The sequence below is a fragment of the Peromyscus leucopus genome, chromosome 12 (genome assembly GCF_004664715.2).
Source record: "Peromyscus leucopus breed LL Stock chromosome 12, UCI_PerLeu_2.1, whole genome shotgun sequence".
NCBI lineage: Eukaryota > Metazoa > Chordata > Mammalia > Rodentia > Cricetidae > Peromyscus > Peromyscus leucopus.
The window spans coordinates 40,021,212-40,047,554 of record NC_051073.1 but is presented as its reverse complement, the minus strand read 5'-3'; the positions used below and the strand labels follow the sequence as shown (position 1 = coordinate 40,047,554).

Sequence of the window (26,343 nt, the reverse complement as noted above, 5' to 3'; positions counted from 1 at the left end):
GAGTACATTCTTCCTCCTCTCCACATTGTCGTCAGGGTTGGAGACAGACTAGACCAGCACAGTTTCTCCAAGCTTGCACCACATGCTTCACGGTGGTATAAGGACAAACCACACACCATGGTATACACCTGTTGTTCTAACACTCAGGAGGCTGAGGCAGGAGGATCATTTGGGCATAAGACATCCAAGATCATGCAATGAGATCCTGACACACATACCTGGAGAATTTAGAAACGTGCAGAAAGAAGGGAGTTATATGGTAGGAGTGGGGGTTAGGGACATGGAATGGGAGACAATGAAAACCAGAGAATTCTAGTTTCCCACTACTGGGAGGTTAATGGTCAACAAGGAGGACTTCCAGACTATACCAGGGTGAGAGTCCTGTGAGGACAAATGGCTTTGGGTGTACTGGCTTTGGAGAAGCAAGAAAAGGGAATGAATTGCCATTTCTTTTTCTCAAATTGGTTTCTCGTGAACACAGCTTGTGTTTTTGTACAGGCTCTCCCCATAAGCCAACACTAGCTCCAAGTGAAATCAAGAGTGCTTTCTTTGGGAAGGTGCTTACCCACTTGTTGAACACAGGTGCCTTCCTGGCTTCTATATGGTTAATTTTATGCCAACTTGGCCAAGCTATGGAGTTCCAAGATACCTGGGTGGATTATTCTGGATGTTTCTGATGAGAATTACAACAGTGAACTCTTCATAAGCAGATTGTCCTACATAGTGTGTGGAACCCTGACTAGAAAAGGGTAGACTTTCTGATCAAGAGGGAACGTTCAGCAACCTCGGAGTCCACCCACAGCATTACAGTTCCTGGCAGAATACTTTTGGACTTATTAACTATAAGTCTTTTCTTGAGCAGGACTCATCTACTAGAATGTAGAGTTCCCAACAATCACACAAGCCAATTATAAGAAATGTTTAGTTACCAACATATCTCTCTCTCTCTCTCTCTCTCTCTCTCTCTCTCTCTCTCTCTCTCTCTCTCTCTCTCTCTCTCTCTCTCACACACACACACACACACACACACACACACACACACACACAGATTTTTTTGTCTTACCAATACATCCCTGATACAGTATCTTTATACCTTATATCCTTATGAGTTTGAGATACAGCCGTTGTATTTGCTTCCTCTAGTTAGCACTTTTTAGGAGGGCTGTGGGACAAAGGGCCAGGAGCCCAGGGTCACAGGTTAGTTTTGCTCTGTTCTGGAACACCCAACCCCCAGAAACAATTGCTGAGATGATTGCAGCCTTGACAGACAGTGGTGTAGCGACTTTCTGCTGCCAGTATAGCAAGCTGCTACTTACCCTGTGCTTGAAACAACAAGTTCTTTTCCATGTGTGGATAGAATTCAAGTGGTAAACATCCCTGTTGATTCTGGTGTGATGGTTAATACTGACAGTTAACTTCACAGGACTTAGAATCACGTGAGAGACAAGCCTCTGGGAATACCTTTGAGGGACTGTCTAAGCTGAGGTCGAAGACCCAAGATACATGCGGGCAGCACCACTCCATGGCCTGGAGTCCCAGACTACATAAAAAGCAAAGGCCAGCTGAGCACCAGTGGTCATCTCGCGCTCTGATTTCTGACTCCTGGTGCAATGTGGCCAGCTGCCTCCTGCTCTGAACAGCCATGCCTTCGCCAACATGATGGACTGTAGCCTCTGGAACTATAAACCCAAACAAACCCCTCTTCTCTTAAGTTGCTGCTGCTTCTTCATTTTTTTCTTTCTTTGTAGACCAGGCTGGCCCTAAACTCACAGAGATCCACCTAACTCCACCTCCCAACTGCTGGGATTAACGATGTGCACCACCACCGACAGGCTCAGGCCTGGCTTCCAAACTGCTTCAGGTATTTTATCACAGCAAGGCAGATAACTAATATAACTAGTGTAATGGTACATGCTTATGATCCTAGCATGAGGGAAACTGAGGCAGGAGGCCAGTCTGCACAGACAGTGAGTTTGAGGCCAGCCATCGTTCATATTCTAGATAGTGTCATTTTAATATCAGGCCTAGAATTGCTTTGTGTCCTCAACAGGCTCAAAATAGTTTAAAGAATTAGCAACTCTTAGTACTATTGTCTTGTACCGTTAAAGAAACGTTCTTTTTGATATATTTTGGATACTCAGGGCATAGGTAACCATTGCTTGGTCTATTCTTGGCATAAAACTTGGTTGCAACTCAGTTCTATTGCTCAGCTCAACAATTGTGCTTTGAAAAAAAAAATCTATAAATTCATCCAGCCAGAAAACCGAGTCTAATTGGACAGCTAGAAGGACTCAGTTCTGGCTTGCTTGCTCTTATTGTAATGGCAGACCCCTGGGGAACTCACCCTCTCTCAAGTACAAGAACTTCAAATTCTTAACACTTGGTCTAGAGTTCAAAAATCATTTATTGTCTTCATTCCAAGAACATCTTACTGCACATATTTTTCCTCCCCCTCCTCTTCCTCCCCCTCCCTCCTTCTCTTCACCCCACTCTGGGAATCTCATTATTTATCCACATAGTTGGGATTATATTTGATTCAGTCAATCCAGTAACCCCTTGTTGAGAAAGCTCAGAAATATTTCCAGCTTTGCCAGAGATCTTTGGTTCTTTTACTTTGTTGTCCATTTCTGCCTTCTGCTATTCTTCTTTTCAAGCCTTGACTTCAGTCTTACAGGAAACTTTTTTTATTCCTTTTCAGCATCAAGTAAATCGCCAGGATGGCGAAAGAGGCCAACAATGTCAATGCCCCTGTCACTGTGTAAGTAAGCCCCAAGAAAAGGCCACCTCCTCCGATCCATGTCAGGGTGGAAAGAACCACAGATTTTTCTCCCTGGAACACAGTAACTGGAAAATCTAGAAGATCTGTTAAGGATTCAGTATTTTTCATCGGTACCATGGCATATACAAATACACTACATTAACTAATATAAAATTGACCTTTTTCATAGACATGAAATAGTTATTCATATGTTTCAACACAGTCAACTAGTACTCTATTTTGCTAGAACAAAATTAGTCAATACAAGGGTCCCCTCCACACAGCTATAGTGTACAAAGGAGATGCTGAAGTATATTGGTCAGAATGATTTGCCAGCAGCTAGATAAGGAGCAGATCTCTAACTGCCTTTGACGAATCTAAAGTAGCATAAAGAATATAAATAGTGTTCACAGCAAGCCGAAAGTTTTCTTCACGAATCAGAAGACTCCGGAGAGGCTAAGTTCCTTAACAGGCCAAAGCACGAATCTACCCCACAGATAAAATTCTTTTAAGAAGAATAAGAATAATAAATAAAGCAGAATAGACAGTGTAATGTTTTTGGTGAGAATGCTAAAGGTGGCGGGTTTGTTAGGGTTCTGCAAAGGCAGTGTCCCTGTTGCTGGTGAGAAAGTGTTTGAAGTGGGTTCGCTATGCAGCATTTGAATGATGTCATCTTCATGATGCATGCGGCCTGAGGGTTTTCAACATCTGGTGCCTTTTGTAAATGAAACTAATAAACAAACAAAGCCTTCTCATAGCAACACAGAGGACAGAGGCATTTCCCAGCAAAGCTCTTAAAAGGCTTCCAATCTCTTGGCAACATGCTATTTAAAGACACAAGCAAACATGTTAGAGACACGTTCTCTGTTTCTTTTTTTAATCCTGGAATTCTTCATTGTCACCTGGTCCTTGGGCGCTGCCTTACCTCATCTTCCTGCCTGTGTCCTCTCCTGGTTCATTTGAAAGGGAGTGTCCTATCCTCACCTAGAGGGCATCATTTTCCCCTTTAGTGGTAGGCACTGCTACAGTTCAGCCTTTAGCTACAGTCTAGGCTTCAGCCAGGCCACACAGGGGTAGTGTGAGCAGAGGGCTCACACTCCGGGTTGAATTTGTGCAAGCACCATCGAGAGATCAGCATTCGAGAGTGGCTGTTAGCAGTCACAGAGGAGAGCATGTCTGGAGAGGAAAGACTGTCTCCCTTGTAGGACGTGGCTTCCTTTCCTCACTCCCAACCCAAATTGTAGCAAGGGGTGAAGGCAGCATTTTGATCTTGTTTTTTCCTCTGCAGTTTCCTGTGTAGTTGACTGTTATGATAGTCAGGAAGTCTCAAGAGATTCAACTTGAGAGACAACACTCACCAGGCACATCCAATCTGTTTTAAAGCAACTACCGAAAAAGAAAACTAAAGGTTGACGAGGCAGAGATGTGAGTCACGTCAGCAGGGACCTCATAGAGGAGCACCCCTACTCTCCTGTGGGAGAGTTCCACACACCTGCTCTAGGAGAAAGAAAAATTTCCTGGGGTAGGGCACAGGACCACATGTGGACATATGCGTTTCACATTGTGTCAAGGCTTTTCTATCCCGGGACTAGCCATATAGTTCAGTGGAGGACCATTTGCTTAGTGTGCCTACGGTTCTGGGTCTGATCCCTGGCATTGAAAAAGAAAACAAGAATTTCTCATTGAACCTCTCTGGGAGTTAGACTGTGGAAGTGGACAAGTCAGTGGAGAAGCTCTGGCCTGCTGGGTGTCCTCTAGAACAATCCCAGCCAGTAACCCTGGCATGGATGCCTAATTGGATGCTTAGCTGGGTGAGAACCTAGCTAAGGAATCTACCTCCTTCAGGGAAATGAACTCTGAAGACCACAGTTAGTATCAATTATATGGAAATATATGACTGCTTAAAGATAAGACTTGGTTACATTTTATAGTTAAAACTTCATTTTTTTTAAAATCCAGACTCACATTTGTATCTTTAAATTAGGAGGAAAAATCATAATCCATTATTAGAACACATGTCTCCTAACTCGGCCCATATGCCTGTCACTAAGACATGGACTCCCACTGGCAGACTCTGTCCCTAAGGGAGGAAGAGCACACATCTGCAGTGCAGAGCTCACAGCATTCCTGGCCTGGATTGCAGCAAGCTGTCCACATCCACAATGACGTCTTCATTGAGGGAGCTGTTGTTTGCTGGAGGTCTCTATCTAGCCCATAGGTAGGTTTGGTCAAGTACAGAGCTTCTCATTTCTCGGGGTGATGAGTCGGGGAGATGGGGGCTCCCTTGCTCGAACACACTTTTGTCTAAAAGTTCTATGGTCTGTGTCAGCATCTGCTATTCCAGTCTGCCTTCCAGATGTACTTCTTATTACCCCCCCCCTTTATTTTTTTGATTCTCCATCTCACCCTACTCAGTATGGCATGCTTCACCTCACTGCTTTAGATGTCTAGATCTACTGTTCATTGGTCTTTCTTGGGGACAAAAATGCTCCTTTCCAATTTCCATACCTGATATTGCTACTGCCTGTTGTTCCTTTAAAAAAAAAGACATTAAATACATAATTCAGACACATTTATATGATGATGTTATAGTTGATGATGATACCTGAAGAAGACATATCAACCCCAAACATGCCACGTCAGCATATTATTTGGGCTTAAGGTACTTGAATATCAGCAAGTGCAAAAAGGGCATGCTGACCTTCCATCTTCTTGGAGAGGGACATGGACAGGGATGAAACATGCCTTCTGACACTAGAATTACTTTTTGCTAGGTGTGGGGACAAATGCCTTTAATCTCAGTGCTTGGGAGGCAGAAGGATCTTGCTAGGAAGATCTCTGTGCATTTGAGGTTAGCCTGGTCTACATAGTGAGTTCCAGGATAGTCAGAGCTACATAGTGAGACTCTAACACAGAAGGAAAGAAAGAAAGGAAGGAAGGAAGGAGGGAGGGAGGGAAGGAGGGAGGGAGGGAGGGAGGGAGGGAAGGAAGGAAGGAAGGAAGGAAGGAAGGAAGGAAGGAAGGAAGGAAGGAAGGAAGGAAGGAAAAAAATATCTTTACCATCAGAAGTCAACCTGTGAAGACAAATTTGGTTAAACTAACCCTCAGCAGTTCTTCCATAATTGATACTCCTTTAAAACTAGTGTGTAAATACATGCAGTCACTTCTTTGGGTCTCTCTATTTCTTGGGAGGGTCCCAAACTACAATATAAACAAAATTTGCATATTTTTCTCTTGACACGTCAGTCCTGAGATAGAACCTCCCCTCCCCACCCCCAAATCAAGGAGGTAGCATTTTCCTCCTCTGTGTGTATTACTATAAAGTGGCTATTGTTTTTTAGTGGTACACATATTTGGCTGGAGGACAGAAACAGAATGTAAGAACTCAACAATGAGCAGCCAGATTTTGCCTTCACTCTGAGAAACGGAAGCGGCATAAAGGATACTATAGGATATGTTGAAACTGTAGTTACCAGCAGGTAAACCCTCAACAAAATTGTGCACACGGTTGAGTCGGCGGTACAGTTTTTTGAAAGTGGGAAAGGCAGCTGTCCGCATCCATACAATGAGGTCCTCATTGATGAAGCCATTGTTTCCTGGGTCATCTATATCTAGTTCATAAATAGGTTTGGCCCAATGCGGAGGTTTTGCACTTCCTGTGGGAGTGGGGGATGAAGAATATGGTAGAGAAAAGTCAGCTCTCCCTTTAGCTTTCTTTAGAGAAAGAACTACATCCACAACAAAGGAGAAATTTGACTTTAAAAAAAGAATGAGTGTGTAAGTTTAATATGCGATCATTAATTATATTGGTTACATTGGTTTAAAACATTCTAAGAAAGAGTGTATGATAATTTTGCAGGGTTTATAAGAGATGTCAGAGATACTGCAGATAGCTCCTGTGGTAAGGGAGAGTGCTGTCACGACTGAAGACCCGAGTTCAATCCCTGGAACCCACACAGTGGGAGAAGAGAACCAGCTCTCAAAAGTTGTCTTCTGACTTGCCGCACATGCACCATAGCATACTCATTCCCTGATCCCTATACCCACCCACTCTCACCTCATGATAATAGAAATAAATTCCAAAAAAAAACAAAACAGGAAGAGAAAGTGGGAAGAAGTAGCCAGCATTGGAATCACAGGCTTGTATGAAGTCAGGAGACCATACACTGACTTTGCCCCAACTCTCACGCTTTGATTTCCTGCTGACAGCATTTATATTCCCACTCTACAAAGCACCCTTGAAAACAGAATCGCGCTCATCTGTTCCCTATCATTTATTCCAGCACCTGGAATGCAACAGGTATTCAATTATCAATTAATGCTTGATGAAGGGATCAGTCTTATTCAGCCTGCCAAAAGTTGATAGAATCCATGTTGAATTTCAGATAGCTAATTAACAATAGTAAATTGTGCGAGGGACTTACTACAGTATGGCTAGTCCTTCTACCTATGGGGACTCAAAAGATAAATAAGAAGCCTCTTGGATGGGTATAGTGTCACATGCTTTTAATCCCAGCACTGAGAAGTAGAGACAGGTGACTCTGTGAGTTCTTAGTCAGTCAAGGGTATACGGTGAGACCTTGTCTCAAAGACGGCAACAACAACAGCAACAACAACAATAACAACAACAAATCCCATAACCAGAACACCATTCTTCTCCAACTGGGACCATTTGCTTCTACTAGACAACGCACCACCCCCCCCCGCCGCCCCAGGCACAGGCTAAGATGCTTATCAAAGCTATACTAAGTCTGGTATGATTAGTCGACTGGAGTAGTTTATACTATACATGTTCCTCTGGAAATAATCCTGTGCTGGAGAATCCTCCTCTGCAAATATCATGGAACCTGTCTATTTTGGCCTTTCCCAAGACATCAGTCACTGATTCTAATAAAAAAAACTGTGTTTGGGGCCTGCATTGTAGAACCCAGCTACTTACTAGTTTGTCTTGTAACCGTGACCCAAGGCGATGTGTGCCAGGGACAACTGGGGCCAGAACACTGCTTGTAGAAAGGACCTCCCTATCACCTTCCAATCCCACCACTCCCCATATATCTGGATAGTATCAGATGCATGGTCTGGTCTGAGACATCAGCTTTCTTCATTTTTCAAGTTAATTTGGGTCATTTGTTTTCATTTATTCATTCATTTAATAATACCATTTCTTGATTGTTTACTTTGTATCAAAGGTCAAGGATTAAAAAAAAAACTGTGTAAGATCTTTGAAGGAACCCACAGACTATAATGTGGTAACACTTTGAGGCAAGAACAAAGGATGACAGAGGATAAGAGAAACTCAAGGACTCTACAGTATAGGCCTACAGATACTGTGGTAAGGCAAAGCAATAAAATGTTGTCAAGTTCCTTGAAAAACTAGTGATTGAAGTGTAGATGCAGGGACTAGGCAGCACAGGGCAGCCCCAGTTGACGTCTGCTGCCCACGAGTCCATGTGATTTGGTATTTATTGCAAACAGTCTGTACACATGTAACTTCACTGAGCCCTAGACATGGTCTTGTCTAGTGTGTGAGATGTACGTGTGCAGTGAATGGGGCAACTACTTGAACTTGTGGTTGTGTCTGAAAGATGAGCGGAGTCTTTTTCAGTCCAACTACGACGGAAGGTAGCTCTAAGGCCTTGCCAGCTGCTCAGCATTCCAGCTAGCAGGCCTGCAGTTTCTGACTTTGCCGATGAGATGTGTGAAGCTGCCGGGCTGTAACTCAGGGGGGTGGTATTCGGGGTTGGAGTGTAGGCAACAGCAGATCTAGTTATGTGCTCCTGATGCCTCTGTAGGAAATGGATGCTGAGCAGTCCAGCTGAGAAGCGTGTGCACTCTCGACGGCCACTTTATGATATGGCCTGAACAGAACACTAGCTATGACTAGGTATCAGATTTTTATTTTTATAATAAATCCTTTTAGCTGTGAAGAGCTAAAAACTGGAATGCATGTTTAATGTAACATTAAGTGTATTTTCTTAAAGTTGCTGAAAATGACTCAGTTTGGTTGACATCATCCCACCACAGCAACCACAATGATGTTAATGACCATGTGAAAATAAAAAAAAAAAGTAAATCAGAAGAACATCTAAACTTATTTCAAAAGTTTGTGACTAAAGACTGTATCCAGACAATGGTTTAACTCCTACAGAAAGTCCATTTATATATCTTTCTGGGAGCATGGCTTCATTAAGATTAAATGGAGCTGGGTGTGGTGGCATAAACCTTCAGACCCAGTGCTCAGTAGGCAGGGTCAGGAGGGTCTCCGTGAGTCCAAGGCCTGCCAGAGTGAGACTATAAGATCCTGTTTCCAGAAAATAAGAAATAAATAGATTTATTTTTATTTTCATTTTGTTGTTGTGGTTGTTTATATAGTTTTTTGATACAAAGTCCTTTCCCACATTCCTGAGTGCTGGGATGGGCAGTGTACATAGCCTACCTAGTTTCAGTGTGTGTGTGTGTGTGTGTGTGTGTGTGTGTGTGTGTGTGTGTGTGTGAAGGTGTGCCTGTGTGCACGCTCATAATAAACACTGGGTGTCAGTCAACGTGCATAGCTTTTTGAGATAGGGTCTCACCTAAACCTAGGGTATGCCAGTTGGTTAAACTGGCTGGCTAGGGGCTTCAGGGATTTACCTGTTTCTCCAGTTCCCTGCCCCAGGACTAGGGTCACAAGTGTGCATTGCCATATCCAGCTTTTTATGCAGATACCAGGGATCTGAACTCAGACCCGCATGCTGCAGCAAGCACTTTAAACTACTTCTCTCTCTCTCTCTCTCTCTCTCTCTCTCTCTCTCTCTCTCTCTCTCTCTCTCTCGCCCTAGGTTTTTACTTAAATTTTTTTTTTCATAGCCAAAGAAGAGATCTTAATGTGTTAACTTCATCAGCACTAAAGAACTGTGAACAGTTAGTTAAATGAAGCTAGTTTTATGTGAATGTCTTCAGACAGGAAAATTCAGGCAATAATAAACCCTTGGGTTTAATTCCTCATAGAATCATAGCAAAGCTTTTAGAAAGTCAATCATGAAGATAAAAATCTGGCGTTTATTATAGATGTTACTATAAACTCAGTTAAGAACTCCAACAATCAAGTTTAAATTGTTTGCTTTTGCAGTAATAAAAGAAGTGCAAATTTGGTGGAGCAGCACCCCAGAGTGAAGCTAATTCCCTGAGCAAGTAGAGAAAGCAACAGAGAGGAGATGCCCTTAAACTGGTGTGGTGCACGCACGCCTAAATCACAGTAGTGCTCATTAATGCTACAACACCTTACTCACCAAGAGTGTCAGCTGCACAAAGAAGTATTTTTTCTATATTGACAAAAAAGTTGCAAAACACTCAGACACGTGTGACAGGCAGATACATATGTCAGCAGGCATATCACTGAAGAGAATTTTTGGAATGCCTCAAACTTTAAGGAAGGCTTTTGCCTATCAAGAACTCATGTTGTGGTCTACAGTGATCCCCAACTTTTTTGTTTTTTAATGAGTCCTTTAATTTAGGGTTGCATTTTGTGCAAGACAATTGAAAACTTTTTTTTAAAGTATGCAACATAGGTAATGTCAGAAATGTTAGGTTGTGAAGACTTTGTGAGCAATACTTATGGAAAACTAAGCTTCCAAACAAAGAAACATTAAAAGTTACTCAGGTGACAGCAAAGGAATAACTGAGCATATTACATAATGATTGTTCAAAATAAGATTCAATTTTTGAATTTTATAATTATGCCTCAGGTTATTTTGACTTTTATAAAGACTATTGGTAGCACTCTTCTTTTGGTTAAAAAAATTTCTGTGCCAGAATAAAGTGATATTGAGAAAGTCCAGGATTTATACTGTAGCGTCTAAACTTCATGATACATAAAAAAACAAAACAAAACAAAACAACAAAAAAAAAAACCGTGGAGTAAAAAATGCCTATGAAAATATTTGGATTAAAATACTAGCATATTTCACTACAATGAAATAAAAATTCACATTCTCCACTGTGCTGCCTGGTTTTGTATGCTAACTCCACACAAACCAGTCAGCAGAGAGGAAGCAGCCTCAGCTGAGAAACACCTCCATGAGATCCAGCTGTAAGGCATTTTCTCGTGCAGTGACCAATGAGGGAGGGCACAGCCCATCGTAGGTGGTGCCATCCCTGGGCTGTTAGTTCTGGGTTCCATATGAAGGTGGGCTGAGCAAGCCATGGGAAGCAAGCCGGTAAGAGCACCCCTCCACGGCCTCTGCATCAGCTCCTACCTCCGGGATCCTGCCCTGTGTGAGTTCCTGTCTTGACTTCCTCCAGTGATGAACAGCAATGCTGAAGTGTAAGCCAAATAATCCCTTTCCTCCCCAACCTGCTTTCTGGGCATGGTGTTTTGGCCCAGCAATAGAAACCCTAACAAAGACACTACCCCATTTAACAAAATTGACTATGACTATGGAGATGATATTTACTCAGAATCAAAAGAGAAGACTCATTTAAAGGTGCTGAAAAATCTCAAATTGATTAGCTACAGAATTCGTCTTTTAAAGTTGCAGGCAATTTTTGAAATAATTAAAAATAATAAGGCCATAACACATACGGCCAAGAAACCAATTAAGCATGTGAATGGGTATCCAGGAAAATTATTCTGTATTATCTTTACTGTTTTGATAATAACTAAAGCAAATATTTCAAAGGATATTTAATATGCATTTATATATTTTAATTTTTGAAAACCAGCATTGTTGAAAGTAAATTTTAAAAATTTAAAGTAGATTTGAGTAGAATTGTTTTATAGGTCCATCAATATTACGTCAATTTATTAATCAATAAATGAAAATTTCAAATAATTAGATAGTCATTTTTGTTTTAAAAATGTATCCAACTGAAGCTGGGCATGGTAGTGCATACCTTCAATCCAAGCACTCTGGAGGCAGAAAGGGACAGATCTTTGAGTTTGAGGCCAGCCTGGTCTACAGAGCTAGTTTCAGGGCAGTCAGGGCTACACAGAGAAATCTTGTCTCAAAAACCACTAAAAAATGTGTCCAGTTTCATGATAAATTGTAGCTTAAACATGAGTTTCCTAAAACATTTACTTTTTCTTCCTTCCTTCCTTCCTTCCTTCCTTCCTTCCTTCCTTCCTTCCTCCCTCCCTCCCTCCCTCCCTCCCTCCCTCCCTCCCTCCCTCCCTCTCTCTCTCTCTCTCTCTCTCTCTCTCTCTCTCTTTTTTTCGAGACAGGGTTTCTCTGTGTAGCTTTGTGCCTTTCCTGGATCTCTCTCTGTAGACCAGGCTGGCCTCGAACTCATAAAGATCCGCCTGGCTCTGCCTCCCGAGTGCTGGGATTAAAGGTGTGCGCCACCACCACCACCACCACCACCACCACCACCACCACCACCACCCAGCAACTTTTTCTTAATGGTTAATTTGAACAAAACACAGAACCAATTATTTCATATAAACCATGGAGATGCCCAGGATGGGGAACGTGAGGGCAACAGGAATCAAAGAAATAAAAAAAGAAGCCCTGTGGGATCTTACACACACACACACACACACACACACACACACACACACCACACACACACACACACACACACACACACACACACACAGAGAGAGAGAGAGAGAGAGAGAGAGAGAGAGAGAGAGAGAGAGAGAGTTATAAAAATAGGGAACCAGGCACACACCTTTAATCTAAGCACTCTGGAGGCAGAGGCAGGCAGATTTCTGAGTTCTGCAGTAGTCTGGTATACACAGTGAGTTCAGAACAGTCAGGGCTATATAGAGAGACCCTGTCTCCAAAAATAGGGGTGGGGGGAGCTCTATTGAATAACTGTCTGGATCTTACCTGCAAATGCACTAGCAAGATCACTGGCTGTTGGATTCCGAAATTTGACATACTTATCTGTCCACCATGTAAGCCCTCTCTTTAGCATTGGGACTTCTATATTTATAGACGAATTGAGGTTGTATGAAAGAGTTATGGTATCTGAAAGGAAATTTAAAATTATAGTAGAGATGTTAGGTAGCCATTTTGCCATCTTTCAAAATGCAAACCCAGACCCAGTCAAAAAACAAATTAGGTTTTTTTTTTTTTTGTTTGTTTGCAGACACTCAACATGCCTACATGCCATAGATGTTTAATCATGAGATCATTTTTTCTTTAACCAACATTGAGCCAATTATTGAAAAATATTCTTTGGCTCCATTTAATTGTGTTCTCTGACTGTTCCTTCAGATTGCTGGCAAGGGAGAAGTTATTTACAAATGAAACACCATATATCAGTGTTCTGGCTTATTCTGTATAAAATACTTGGTGTTAAACAAGCAAATAAAACCAGCCACTCAGCTGCCCGGGTAATATCCTGGATATTGAGGTGGTTACACACTTATGAAAGAGATAGGGGAAAAGTCACCTACCGTTGAATATGCTGTTGGCGATCGCACCACAAGGAATAATGGGAGTGCCGTTTTGGGACAATTGGAATGGAGAACAGTTCTTAACGTCCTGTGTGCAAGATGATGTATCAATGAGAAGTGCTTTTGGCAAACTCTCAGACTATTGAAAAAGAGAACACTGGCCATGTGTATCAACCCTTATTAGTGTGTTGGCATGGGCAAGGATTTTGGACTGCTACCTGTTTTCCTCAGGTTTTCTGGCTCACTTAGACTATAGAATATGTTCAGTCTTTAGAGATATATGTGCATACGGATGTCTAGGTATTTTATTTCCTTTTTAATAACACAGAGCATGCCAAAACTATTTGCAGAAAAAATTTTTACCTTGTTATGCTTAGTATCACATTAAGTCTACATGGGAACACTTCTAAAAATCTTTTTGTGAAAGTGTACCATATTCAGAAGAGTATTCGGGCCAGAATCCATAGCTAGATGACTTCATAGGAACTGCTTGCTAAACATGTTTAGGTTATCACTTCCATAAGGATGAAATAACAATCCAGCTAGCTTCTCTCATTAACATATAGGAACTACTGAGGATAATCACACAATCCTAGGTTACACCTAGGCTTTTATACCCCGTTAAACCAAAGGCTTTTATTAAAGCAAATTTCCTTTAAGTAGGATGGATCAAGGACCTCAGTTATAAAAAGGCGAACATGGTTAGCAAGTGAATCAAGCGGACACCAAGGTCTCTCAGAACACAGGATCGCTACTCCGATGGCTAGCACCCACACTAACTGCTTTAAAGGGGGTCAGTGCTCACTCCTGATAATATTTATCTAAAATGCTCAGCTCCTTCACTTTAAGAATGAAGCGAACATTTCTATCTTCAAAAACCTAGATTCTGAGCCCTGCCCAACTCCTGTCTTTTAGAATGAAGAACCCCCCCCGCTTAAACAGAAGAGAACGTTATGCTGATGGGACTGAGTCTCACCCAAATATCCTTCCCCACCAGCTGACTGTTGCTTCTCGATAAAATATATCGATAGAGGTTCTGATAGAAACCATACAATTTGTAGTACATGTAAACGTCACCCTGTATAGAAGAGAAATAAGAAGCAAATAAGATAAATTGACTGGGATATTAATAAACATCAACACCTCCTAAAAAAAAAAAACAAACAAACAGGAAACAGTATACAAAACGACGATGGGAACTGAAAGTTTCTTTTTAGAAACTAGAAACTCAAAAATAAAAAAAATGTTTGGAGACAGGGTCTCACTGTATAGTCCTGGTTCCAGCCTTGAACTTAGGAGATCTGCCTGCCTCTACTTCTGGAGTGCTGGGATTAAAGATGTGTGCCGTTACCATTCCCAGCTTTAGGCTGTGTATTTTCATGCATAAATGCAGTTATGGATTTTGTCTCTTTGTGGCAATACCAGGAAAATACTTGGTATACCATGTTCTAAACTTTTAAAATAACTATTTACAAGATTGCAATATCTATGTATTTTTTCTTGACGGAACACGTTTTTCTTTTTTTTGGGGGGGTTCCCCAATCAATCTGAAACAGCTGGAACATCAGCAGCACTGGGATAAGCTTTCCTGGCAGCTTCTTCGGTGTGGCAGGTTCTGGTACAACGCCATCACTTTTATCAGCTTCAGAGTGGAGAGACAGGGACTGAAGCAGCTGAAGCGGTTTAAGTAATTGATATCCAACAACATTCCAGTGATTTTCCCAGTAAGAGTGGGGTGCACGACTTGATTAAGAGGAGACTGCTGTTCGTCCAATATTTGCCAGTTGCTCTTGAGTGGGACAGCAGTCAAAAGCTAATGACCTTGTATGTGAAGAACAGGCCATGTATTAAGATGTTGCTGGAGACTATGCAGTAAATTTATACTGTGGCATAGTGAGACGGCAGAATAGCCACAGCAGCCGCTGTAGGTTAGGGACCTCTTGTCTGTGGTGCTGTCTCCTTGTACCAACTGGCAGTCTAGGAGCAGTTGGGTGGATGGTAGTACTGGGCACGTTTTGGCATGGATGAGGGCCGGCATGCTGAGGGTCTCAGTGAGGGCTTGGTTTTAGATGAACAACCTTGCTAGGATAGGATGATTGTATGGAGCTGGATTCTGAGTTTGTGGGGTAGTTGCCATGGGATGACCTGAAGGAGGTGCTGACTGGCAAGGTTGACTGGGGGTTTGTGTGTGTTGCTCAGTGGGAGGGACCCAGGGCTTGTCTTTGCACTGAGCTGAAGCTGCACACAGCCATTTGGTAGCCGCTGTTCTCTCTCTCATCTCAGAAGCTGTTTTGATGCTTCATTGGGGGAGGACAAACATACCACACCAAACATTTTGCGTGTTGCATTGCTGTAAGCACCCAGAGCCATGAATACAGTTTCAAATCCAGGGGATGGGACTTAGAACTGGAGTCACCAAGCATCTGCAGGTGAATATGCAGGCTGGGCACATGGGAGGCAGGAGACTAGAAACTCCCCGTGCTCGGGCTCTGGTGAAGAATGTCATTAACTTAGCGGCAAGTTCTGTGCTTTCCCTAAGAGCGCAGATAGGCGGGAACTGATCCTAGGTTTTCTCTTTGGGATTTTTCTTCCTTCAAAAATTTAAATATTCTGAGCCTTCAAGAGGGAAAGGAGGAGAGGGGGAATTCAGGAAGTATGGATGGACTTGAGGGCTAGAAGAAGGTCAAGAACGAGAGCAAGGGAAGTCGCAGGCTGCAGTATTTCTCAAGACCGTTCAGCAAGCTGACAGGAAGGCTTATGCGATGATGCCTCACAGGACGCTTCTCTTCTGGGGAGAGCCTACCTTAGTTACTGCTGTGATCAGCCAGTGGCTCATAAGATCCCCTGGAAGCCTGGCCCTTGGGCACAGAGCTAGGACCACCCCTCAGCTACACTCCCTGCATGAAGCGCTGAGAAGAGATTTTTATGCCTCCATGGTTTTACCTAACAGTCAAGACTCAAATGAAAAATGTATTTTATTCTTATTCTCAAAGATATTTCAAATGTCCATCCTGTGCTCTACATTCTACACCCCTTCCTCTCAGTGTCCCCTACAAAGACCTGGTTCCCTTCTTTCCTTCAGAATGTCACTATACATAGGAATCCAGGTACAGGCTAGTTTTCTCTCTGTCTCTCCACTGAGCACCCACCTTAGGGCTTACAGCTCATTTAGCTGGTTTCAAACCCAAGTCATCATCATCTCCTGAAAAATCCATTCACTTCTCCCTTCCCTTCCTCTTCCCTAAAGGTCAGGATGGACAGCTCTCTTTGCCTCCTCCTGATCTGGGAAGTTTCTTTACCGAATCTCCCTAGAATCTGTAGTCACAGGAGATAATTTAATCAACCCAACAGCAGGGGTTTCTCTTTGTATTTCTTGGCATTCCTCACACTGGCAGTGAGCCATGCTGAGAGCCTCCGGATCCAGCAACTGCACTGGTAAGATAACTTGGGGTAGGAGAATCCACGGAGAAGTCCGCCAGGCAAAACTTTTGACACTACCTTAACGTGTGACCTTAGCCAAACTGTGTAACTTCTCAGTCCATTAATGATTTCACTTAACACGAGGTGCTAAATGTAGTAAATTCTATAGCCCTGTCCACACACATATTTATAATACAACCTGTGTGATTGATCATATAAATCATGTTGGAAAGTTAAGAATCTTGAGGTTGGGGGGGGGGTGGGCTTTTCAGAGACAGGTAGAAACCTGATGCAAGGGAAACTCCCACAAACCTACAAGGGTGACCCCAGCTAAGACACCTAGCAATAGTGAACTGAACTGGCCATCTCCTATGATGAGATCGGTGACTACCCCGGTTGTCATCAGAGAGCCTTCATCCAGTAACTGATGGAAACAGACACAGAGACCCACAGCCAAACATTAGGATAAACTTGGGAAATCCTGCTGGAGAGAGGGAGGAAGGATTATAGGAGCCAGAGGATTCAAGGACATCACAAGAAAACCCACAGAATCAACTAACCTTGCTCATAAGAATTCATAGAGTCTGAACCAACAATCAGGAAGTCTGCATGGGACTGACCTGTCTACAAATATGTGACAGTTGTATAGCTTGGTCTATTTGTGGAACTCATAACAATGAGAGCAGGTTCTGTCCCTAATGCTTTGGCTAGCTCTTGAGAACCTATTCCTTACACTGCATTGCCTTGCCTAGTTTAAATACAAGGGGAAGTGCTTAGTCTTATGGTAACTTGATATGCCATGCTTTGTTGATATCTATGGCCGTCCCTTTCTGAATAGAAACAGGAAGAGTGGATTGGGGAGTGAGTATGGAGAGGGAATGGGAAGAAAGGAGAGAGGGGAAACTGTGGTCAGGATGTAAAATAAATAAATTAAAAATAGAATCTTGAGGCTTTAGAAATCTTTAGAAACAAACAAAAAAAAAAGCAACAGTATAACAACACAAAAGACATTCTGAGGTTGTAGAGTCATGGACTCAAGACTTATCATTTCTACCTTGCTTTATTTCTTAAACCTTTCAGTTTTTTGGAAAACCTTTGATGGAAAGTGCAAAAACAACACGCAGAAACATGCGGAGGTCCATCAGTACGGAGTGAATTGAACTCACCTCCATTTTCTCTGGAAGGTAAAAGGGAACAGAGCAAGTGCATTCTTTGTCAAAATTTGAGCTATCTTCCCGTAGCTGAGCACAATTGGCACATATATTTGTGTAATTAATCTGTCAGGCAGAGAAACACAATAATTCATGTAGAGGTTAGATGAACCCATATCTGAAAATTCCATGTCCCAGCCTCTCCAAAGTCTTCAATTTTTTTGGAGATGGAGCCCGTGGTGTGGCTAGGGGAGAGCCTGCAGTGTGGGTGTTCTTTTCTGGGGTGCTTGTGGGGAGGCCTTCTTACAAGTCTTCCACTGGGTCGCCAGGAGGCACTTTGCCACTGGCTGGGAACTCCATATCTCTGTTGCACACTTCTGTGATTGGTTGGGAGGAAGCCACTTTCCCTCAGTCCTGAGTAGGGGCTGCTAGGAAGGCATTAGCCGGTGATTCACGAAAACCGTGCTTCCAGGCCGAGCCTAATCACCTTTACAGGAAACTCACTCTCTAGTTTCCATTTTTTTCTATGGAAAATATTCGGATTAATTACCTCACACGTCATCTGGAGGAAGTTACTGAAAGTGACAAAGCAGGAAAACAGTATTTCCAAAGAAGATTATTGATGTATGTGCAATAATTCTCAGCTTGAGAAAGTGATGTGTTCTGCCTTTTGAAAGTTAAATTCTGTGGAAAAATTATATAATAAACTCTTTAAAAAAAAAAAAAAAAAAAAGAGTCAAGTGTCCCAAGCGAGTGACGCCTGTGTGCTCTGGCAAGGCGCTCCACACTCAGTTCTGGGAGGATGAAGCTGGAAGGCAGTGGGAGGCAAGGTTCAGAGACGGGGTAGGGGCTGGGGGGACCAGGAACCGCGTGCTTCCCAATCCTGTGGGCGGCTTCTGCTTCCCTGTCTATGATGAAGAAAGAGCAATCAGAGGATTCTGGGCGAGTGGTAGCTCAGAGAAGCAAGGAAGTGGCCTTTTCTCTGATAAGGTGCCAGTAGAATGTAGGATTTTTTTTTTTTTTTATCAGAACCTGGTATATTATTATCAGTCACATCTGGACTTATTTGAGGGAAGCTTTTTTTTTTTTTTTTTGCTTTATAGTCTTTTTTTGTGATATATATTTTTTATTTTACAATACCATTCAATTCTACATATAGCATGGTTCCCTATTCTCCCCCTCCACGCCCCCCTTACCCCAGCCCACCCTCCATTCCCACCTCCTCCAGGACAAGTCCCCAGAATGTAGGATTTTTTTTGGAGAGAAGACTGACAGGAAAAAAGGAATACCGAGTCTTTGTGAAGTCCCTTAGAGTTAAAACAGAAAAGCGAAGGGGAATATTAAAGAGCTCTAAGTCACCATTCTCCACACCCACAGCGTGTGGAGAATTACTCTGAGAAAACTATTCCATTTCTGGTTGTGGAACCATACTTCAGCTTATAAAGAGCGTTGAAGAACAGGACAGAATGCCAGTCAAGAGCAAGCACAGACAGCACACTGAACCACACCAAGGGAACTGGGGCTCCAGTGTGGCCAAGGTCCTCTTTTGACTGGAGGATTATATTTGACCTCTAGGACCCTAAATTTTGATCATCAGCATATTTGGTAGAACAGTTTATCTACCAGAGATGTCATACTGGAATGCACTTTATTTCATAGATTCCATTCCTCGGTGTAGAAACATAGAATTAGAAGAAATGTTTCATGACCACACAGTTTTTGATTAGATGGTATCTCTGATGCTTTCTACCTTTAAGAATTTTAGTGAGAAACACATATCCCCAATATACTAGGTACACAATGACAGTATTTTGCAATTCAGTGTTCAGCTGAACTTGTAAACCTTTAGATAAAAACAGAGCAAAGATTGTAGTCTGCTATTCATAGAATTTGAGAGGTGTCATTCATACTTAAAGTGACTTGTAGAGAGTGATTCCTCTCATTGGGTATATAGCTAAAGACAATGCAATTTAGCACATTAAAAAGATACCCTGCCGGGTGGTGGTGGTGCACACCTTTAATCCTAGCACTTCGGAGGCAGAGGCAGGTGGATCTCTGTGAGTTCAAGGCCAGCCTGGGCTACCAAGTGAGTTCCAGGAAAGGCGCAAAGCTACACAGAGAAACCCTGTCTTGAAAAACCAAAAATAAAAAAATAAAAAAAAAGATACCCATATTCCCACAATTGTTTGCAGTTCTATTCATAATATTATGGAATTGATCTCAATCTAATTGTCCAGCGACAGATGAATACAGACAACATAGTGTATCATATCTATAATGGAACATTATTTGGTCATAAAGACAAAACCTTGTCATTTGCAGCAAAATGAACAGCTATGGAGGCCATTAGAACAACTGATATTGCACGCTGTCATTTGTGTACGGAAGCTTAAACAGTTCGTGTACAGGAGAAGAGTAGCCAGAGCTGAGGAAGGGGGGGCAGTGGGAGGAGGGATGAGGCTGACTGAGGTGACCCAAACACAGACAGGATAATCCTTGTGCTCCACAGGACAGTAGTGTATCTATGGCTCGTAGTAACTTCCTGTATATTTCATAGCTATCTAGAAGAGAGGAGCTAGAATCTAATCATAAAGAAAGCAAGGAGAGGGAAATGGCAATTCCCTTGGTTTGCTCAGCATGCATTTGTAAACATGTACTAAAACAACTCACTGTGCCCAGTAAACTATTACAACCATGACACCTTAACTACACAAGAATAACATTTAAAAGCTCATATGCTTAAAAAAAAACCCCAGATCTTTATTTTTGGCTCTGGGCTCATTAACATATGGATTACTGGGGTCTGGAGGGCTTTTGAACTTGATCCTCCCCTTCTGCCTCTGTTTGTTGCTTGCTCACTTCTCCAAGATTACCTAACTTGGGCAGGCTTTTGTACGTAAATATGGCTGTAGGTGATCAGTGTGACAGCAAGAATGAATGATGTCAACACAAAGGGCTCTTTTCCCATCTGCATCCCTGCCAGCCCAAAGTTGCGTGGATCCAGTCATACCTAGTTTCCCAGTGAGGGGCTATCTTCTTAAAGTGACTGCTCCCATTTATAGTCCCAAACTGAGCAACTAATTAAAAGCAACCAATTTAATTGGAAATTAAAAGCACAAACCACAACAAACCTCGATTTCCTTGGTGCTCTTTGCAGACAGTAGAAGGATGATGCCCATACAGAGGCAGAATCCTCCTGTGGCAAAAAAGATAGAGAGGACCACCGAGGCAGATAAATCTAGCTGGTGGGCAGGCAACGTTTGCTGCTTCAGGGCTGTGTTTTCTGGCATTCTGGACAGGTCATACTGGGGCATCATCTCCATTTTGGTCCTGTGGGTGACTCACATACTTTAGGGACATTTAGAACATTCATACTTGTAGTCCTATCACATGATGCTAATGCTACATGAAGAATGACATGAAGTTGTAAAGTTCTGTTTTGTTCTCTAGGCAGACCTGCTACCTGCAGTAAGCACAGCTCTCTCCAATCACGGCTGGGTGCACTTGATCTCAGTTCAGTAAGCCTGTTGTATTAAACGCCATGCCTAAGAGAGTTGGCCTCCGTGTCGGTAAAAAACCAACTGCTCACGCTCATAAGCAGTTGTTATGAGAAGTTTCTGAGGTTTGTTGGCTAAGTCGAGGCAAAAGCTTCCTAAGTGTATCTTTATGAACTTGTGTAAATCTTTGGTGATTAATACAATTGAAGTTAGGGCTATCAGCTTTTCCCCAAATATGGCTATTGCCTAACACAAATATGAACTAAGTTGGGAAAATACTCTGAGACCAATACAGCTAGCTCTGCCATTTGTGAGGGAGAAAGGAGAAACGCAGGAATTTGCAGAATGTAGGTGCATGTATTTAATGTCACTAGCTTTCTACTTACTTACTTACTTTCTTTCTCTCTCTCTCTTCTCTCTCTTCTCTCTCTCTCTCTCTCTCTCTCTCTCTCTCTCTCTCTCTCTCTCTCTCTCTCTCTCTCTCATACATAAGAAAGAACCAGACAGAAAATGTAGATGACAACATTTCCTCTTGGGGCTGGAGAGATGGCTCAATGGTTAAAAGCACTGGCTGCTCTTCCTGAGGACCCAAGCTCGATTCCCAGCACCCATAGGGTAATTCACAAGTGTCTTTAATTCCAGACCCAAAGGATCCAATACCCTCTTCTGGCCTCCTCAGGCATTGCATGCACATAGTGCACAGACAGAATACTCATAATTCAGCCTCAGACAAAATACTCCTGCACATGATTTCAGGCAATATACTCATACATATAAAATAAAAATAAAAACCTTGAAAGAAAAAGGCTCCCCTTAGCCTCTCTCAAATCTATCCTTTAGAGGTTAGTGAAGCGTCATCAGACGTTCAGCCTTGCAATATGGTATTAGCTCTGGTTTGAGGGTTTTCTCCCTTGGCCGTTAACAACTTAATAAATATTCCTTTACGCAGACTTTGAATTTTATAAAGAAGCCATGGTGTGTCAATGACAAATGGACCTGATTTAAGAGAATATCAAGTAAATGCAAATATATACAGTAGGAGGTTTCCAATTTAGAATCGGTCTTTATACTTGCAAAACAGACAAACAAAAAGAAAATCACCAATGGGAGATTTCAGCATGCCATTTGAATCTGATCTGCAAGTGGTGACTAGACGAACTGTTGCTGTCACCTACCAGAGGGCGTGAGTGAGGTGTCAGCGGACACCGTTAGCATCCACTGGTTGTTTTGCTAAATGAACATGGCTAAGGGCTTGGGTTTAAAGAGCAGCCACAGACTACAAGGTTAATCTGTATACAACTGTCCCACAAGACACCAGGCACGTTTGTGACTTAAGGTCCTGCTCCAATGCTGGAGCAGATAATGCTCAATGAAAGAGTTATTTCTGTAACAGAGCATTAAGAACAGTATTTCTTAGCCTTCTAATAAAACAAGATGGCAAACTTAAAAAAGCTTCATGGGTAGTTGTTAATCGTGCCTCTCCAGAAAATCAAATCCACAGACACCTAAGTATATATTATAAAGAATTGTCTCACACAATTTCAGAGGCTAAGTCCAAAACCTGCAGAGTCCAGTCAGTGTCCCAGTTGAGTTCTGAAGACCAACAGACTGGCATAACCTTAGGAAGAGTCAGTTTTTCAGTTAGAATTCTGTTAGTTGGGGGTGGGGGAACTCAGCCTTCAGTTCTGGGCAGGTCTTAAAGGGGGGGGGCGGTGAATCCCACTCACATAATGGAGGGCAATCTGATTCAATTAAGTCTGATGATTTAAATGGTACTCTTACCATAGACAACCTCACAGAATAATGCCTCACTATCTGGCACCATGTGGTTCAGCCAAGTAGTACTTGGTACCAGGTACACATTATATATTCACTCTCTTTTCTAAACTTTTGATCTTTTATTTTTCATTAATTTTTTTCTTACAAACATATTTTGATCATATTCTTTCCTTTCCAACTCCTCCCCACCACCCTACCTAGTCAACCTCATATCCCCTCTTAAAAAATGGAAAATAAAAATCTAATAAGGCAGAAAATACCCAAACAAAACATAATGAAAAGAAAAAACCCACAAAAACAATAACCACAAAACAACAATCTCCCAAACTCCAGACTCTGTTTTCTATTGGCCAACTATTCCTGTCCTGGCCTGGGGTGTGGTTAGTATACTCCTTAATATTCTGTAGTGAATTTCCTTTCCCAGCAGGTATCAATTACAGATAGCTTCTTGGTTAGGGGTGGGATTTTGTGTTCACTGCCCTTCTCATGCTGGGATCATGTCTGGTTTGAACTTGCTCAGGTCTTATGCATGCTGTCACAGGCTCTGTGAATTTGTGTGTTTCACTCCTGTTGTGTTTAAAAGACAATGTTTCCTCAGAGTCATCCATCACCTTGGCTCTTAGAATCTTTGCCTCCTCTTCCACATAAATAGATCCCTGAGCCTTGCGGGGAAGGATTTGATGACATCTCACTTAGGACTGAGTGCTCTGAAGTCTCAGGCTCTGCACATTGTCCAGCTGTGGGTCTTTGTGTTAATTGCCATCTATCTACTGCAAGAAGAATCTTCTCTGCTGAGGATCCAGTGAGGTACTTATCTATGGGCATAGCATTGTGTTATTAGGAGTGATTTTATTGCTATGCTCCTTTAGCAGAATAATAGTAAGTTTTTCCTAGGGCCCATGACCTACCTTAGGTTCTTGGCCAGTTCAGCAGTTTTGAGTATGGTTTCCATCTCGTGAAGTGGGCCTAAATCCGGTTCTAGATAACACAACTAACACTTGCAAATACATTTCATTTGTTTTGCTTAGTAATAATCCAATGTTCCTCAACACTTTTGACAACTGGATATGTTGTGTGTCATAGAATATTTAGCTGCATCCCTGACTTCAACCAGCTAAGTGTCAATCACACCTCCCACTGGATGCCAGTAGTAGCCTCCTGCTCCAGTACGCAGCTAAACATCATTTTAGGCATTGCAAATGTACCCTAAAGCTGGGCAGTGGTGGTGTGTTGTGGAATGTCATTTTAAGGTGTGTTACTTTTATTTATGTTGTATTTGTTTAACTCTGTGAACCTGTGTTACTGGGCCTGTCTAAAACACCCGATGGTCTAATAAAGAACTGAACGGCCAATAGCAAGGCAGGAGAAAGGATAGGTGGGGCTGGCAGGCAGAGAGGATATATAGAAGGAGAAATCTGGGAGGAGGTAGTGAGGATCCAGAGAAGAACTCCAGGGACCAGCCACCCAGCTACACAGCCAGCAACAGAGTAAAAGTAAGATTTACAGAGTAAGAGAACAGGAAAAGTCCAGAGCCGAAAGGTAGTCAGGATAATTTAAGTTAAGGGAAGCTGGCTAGAAAGTAAGCTGCTGGGCATTCATAAGTAAGAATAAGCCTCCATGTGTGAATTATTTGGGAGCTAAGTGGCGGGCCCCCCAAACAAAAGAGTAAAATATGAAGAACAATAGTGGCACATTCCTTTTATTGCAGTATTTGAGAGGCAGAGGTAAGAGGATTGTTGAGTTCAAGGCCAGCCTGGTCAACAGAGGAGTTTCAAGCTAGTCATGCTAGTGAGATCCTGTCGAGGAGAAAAAACAAAACAAACAAAAAAAAACAAAACAAACAAACAAACAAACAAAAAAACGCAAATGCACCCAAAGGGGGAAGTTGCCTATCTAAGAACCACTATTCTGGACTGACACCCATTGGCTAGTAGCTTGTCGTGTGTGGTAACATTAAACAATTTGGGGAGGGGTTTTCTTAAATTGTAGCCTTTATTTTTCCTTAATCACGGTGTAACCTGGTATGTACACTCTTTATGCTCACAGGAGACAGGGAACCAATGACAGACCAAAGCAATGATTCCAATGCAGTGTACTTACTGAGCTTCCTTGCAGAGGGTGGAGGGTATTGACCCCCAAATAGCCACATGGCTTTAATCTCATCCCCGCATGGGTAACTCTGTCATCACGACATAGGTGGAGTCTATTTTTCAGGGAATGGTCTACCTATATACTAAAACATACACTGTATGTTTAGTAACTCCTAAAACCACATGCAGTTGGGGCAGAACTACATAGGGTGCAGAAAGGAGTGGCTGGAATCTAACAACTCTCCCAAGTTTCTATTCTATGCAGGGATGTCAACAGCATTCATATCAGTTGTTCTGTTTTAGACAGTGATGGCAGCTAATGTTTGGAGGACAGCACGTCACAATACCTTTTAGGCAGTATCACACACTTGACAAACTTGAACCACCTTACATCTAATAGCCTTTCCCTATTACCTGCAGGGATGCGGATATTGCAAACAGTGTAGAGTCAGGACATGGTTATGTGTGCAGGGTGGATACTCCCAATATTCCCAATGGTCTCAGGGTTATGGACAACTTGGTGGATTATTCTGAATTTTGCCAGGCTTAGACTGCCATGTCTTCATAGGAGCTTATGCCTGGTGTATGTTTTTCTAGATTGTCTGAGATGACAAACAGTTACATGCCTGGATTAGGGAGTTATGATGCGATCCACTTTATTTATCATTGGATAGGGAAATCTCACTTGTTAGGGTTGAAAGGATGAAAATAACAGGGTTTGGTTTGGCCATAACATTTCACTCCCTAGCGGCTCTCCTTTCTCTTCGTTGGGCTCCAATCAGGATCTCTGAAGGTGAAGTAAGCTCCTGTCTTCTTTGTTCACTTGTGTGGCAGCTCGGAGGCCTGAGGAGGTGTGCAGGCAGCGCTCACTGGAATGTAGCAGTGTGTGGGTTTGCTGGGCTGTGATTTGCCACCCTGAGAGCTAGAATAACTTCAATGTGAAACTTCATCAGCGACGGCATCCATTTCCTTTATTATCTGATGGCTGTATGCTCGGGTTTCCAAAAAGACAGCTTGATTTCCCGAATGGAATCTGAGTCCTGGGCCTGACTTCCGTTTCTATTATTAGTACTGCATGTGTTCTTGGTGAAGCTCAGTTTATTGACTATAAAACATGAACAAGAACTGGACATAGTGTTGCATGGTTTAATTCCAGCACTTGGGAAGCAGAGGCTGGCAGATCTGAGTTTTTAGGCCAGCCTGGTCAACACAGTGAGTGCCAGGATAGGCAAGGGAAACATGAGAGCTTGTCTCAACAAAAAATGAA

General features: G+C 42.4%; 1 protein-coding gene across 2 annotated transcripts; it reads right to left on the bottom strand.

The window, feature by feature from the left end:
- Positions 1-2,386: 2,386 nt before the first annotated feature.
- Positions 2,387-22,854, bottom strand: LOC114691963 (cell cycle control protein 50C). Of its 2 annotated transcripts, none has more exons than XM_037209676.1 (8): positions 22,743-22,854; positions 20,842-21,040; positions 17,726-17,836; positions 14,116-14,217; positions 13,140-13,278; positions 12,568-12,708; positions 6,205-6,414; positions 2,387-2,853 (listed from the first exon to the last, which is right to left on the bottom strand). In XM_037209676.1, the coding sequence occupies exons 1-8, from the start codon at positions 22,820-22,822 to the stop codon at positions 2,669-2,671; spliced, it is 1,167 nt and encodes a 388-aa protein (XP_037065571.1). In that variant the 5' UTR covers positions 22,823-22,854; the 3' UTR covers positions 2,387-2,668. The 2 variants fall into 2 exon arrangements, with proteins under 2 accessions (XP_037065571.1, XP_028723389.1); XM_028867556.2 differs by having other exon boundaries at positions 13,140-13,227; positions 22,743-22,853.
- Between the last annotated feature and the right edge of the window lie 3,489 nt (positions 22,855-26,343).

Bases quoted from the DNA above. Each gene is read 5' to 3' on its own strand.
- LOC114691963 (XM_037209676.1), bottom strand. From the start codon at position 22,822: ATGCCAGTCTGTTGGTCTTCAGAACTCAACTGGGACACTGACTGGACT. The intron at 21,041-22,742 runs GTGAGACAATTC...AGTCACCCACAG, and splicing joins GACTTAGCCTCTGAAATTGT to GACCAAAATGGAGATGATGC. The intron at 2,854-6,204 runs GTATCCTTTATG...CAGATCTTCTAG, and splicing joins CAGTTTCAACATATCCTATA to ATTTTCCAGTTACTGTGTTC.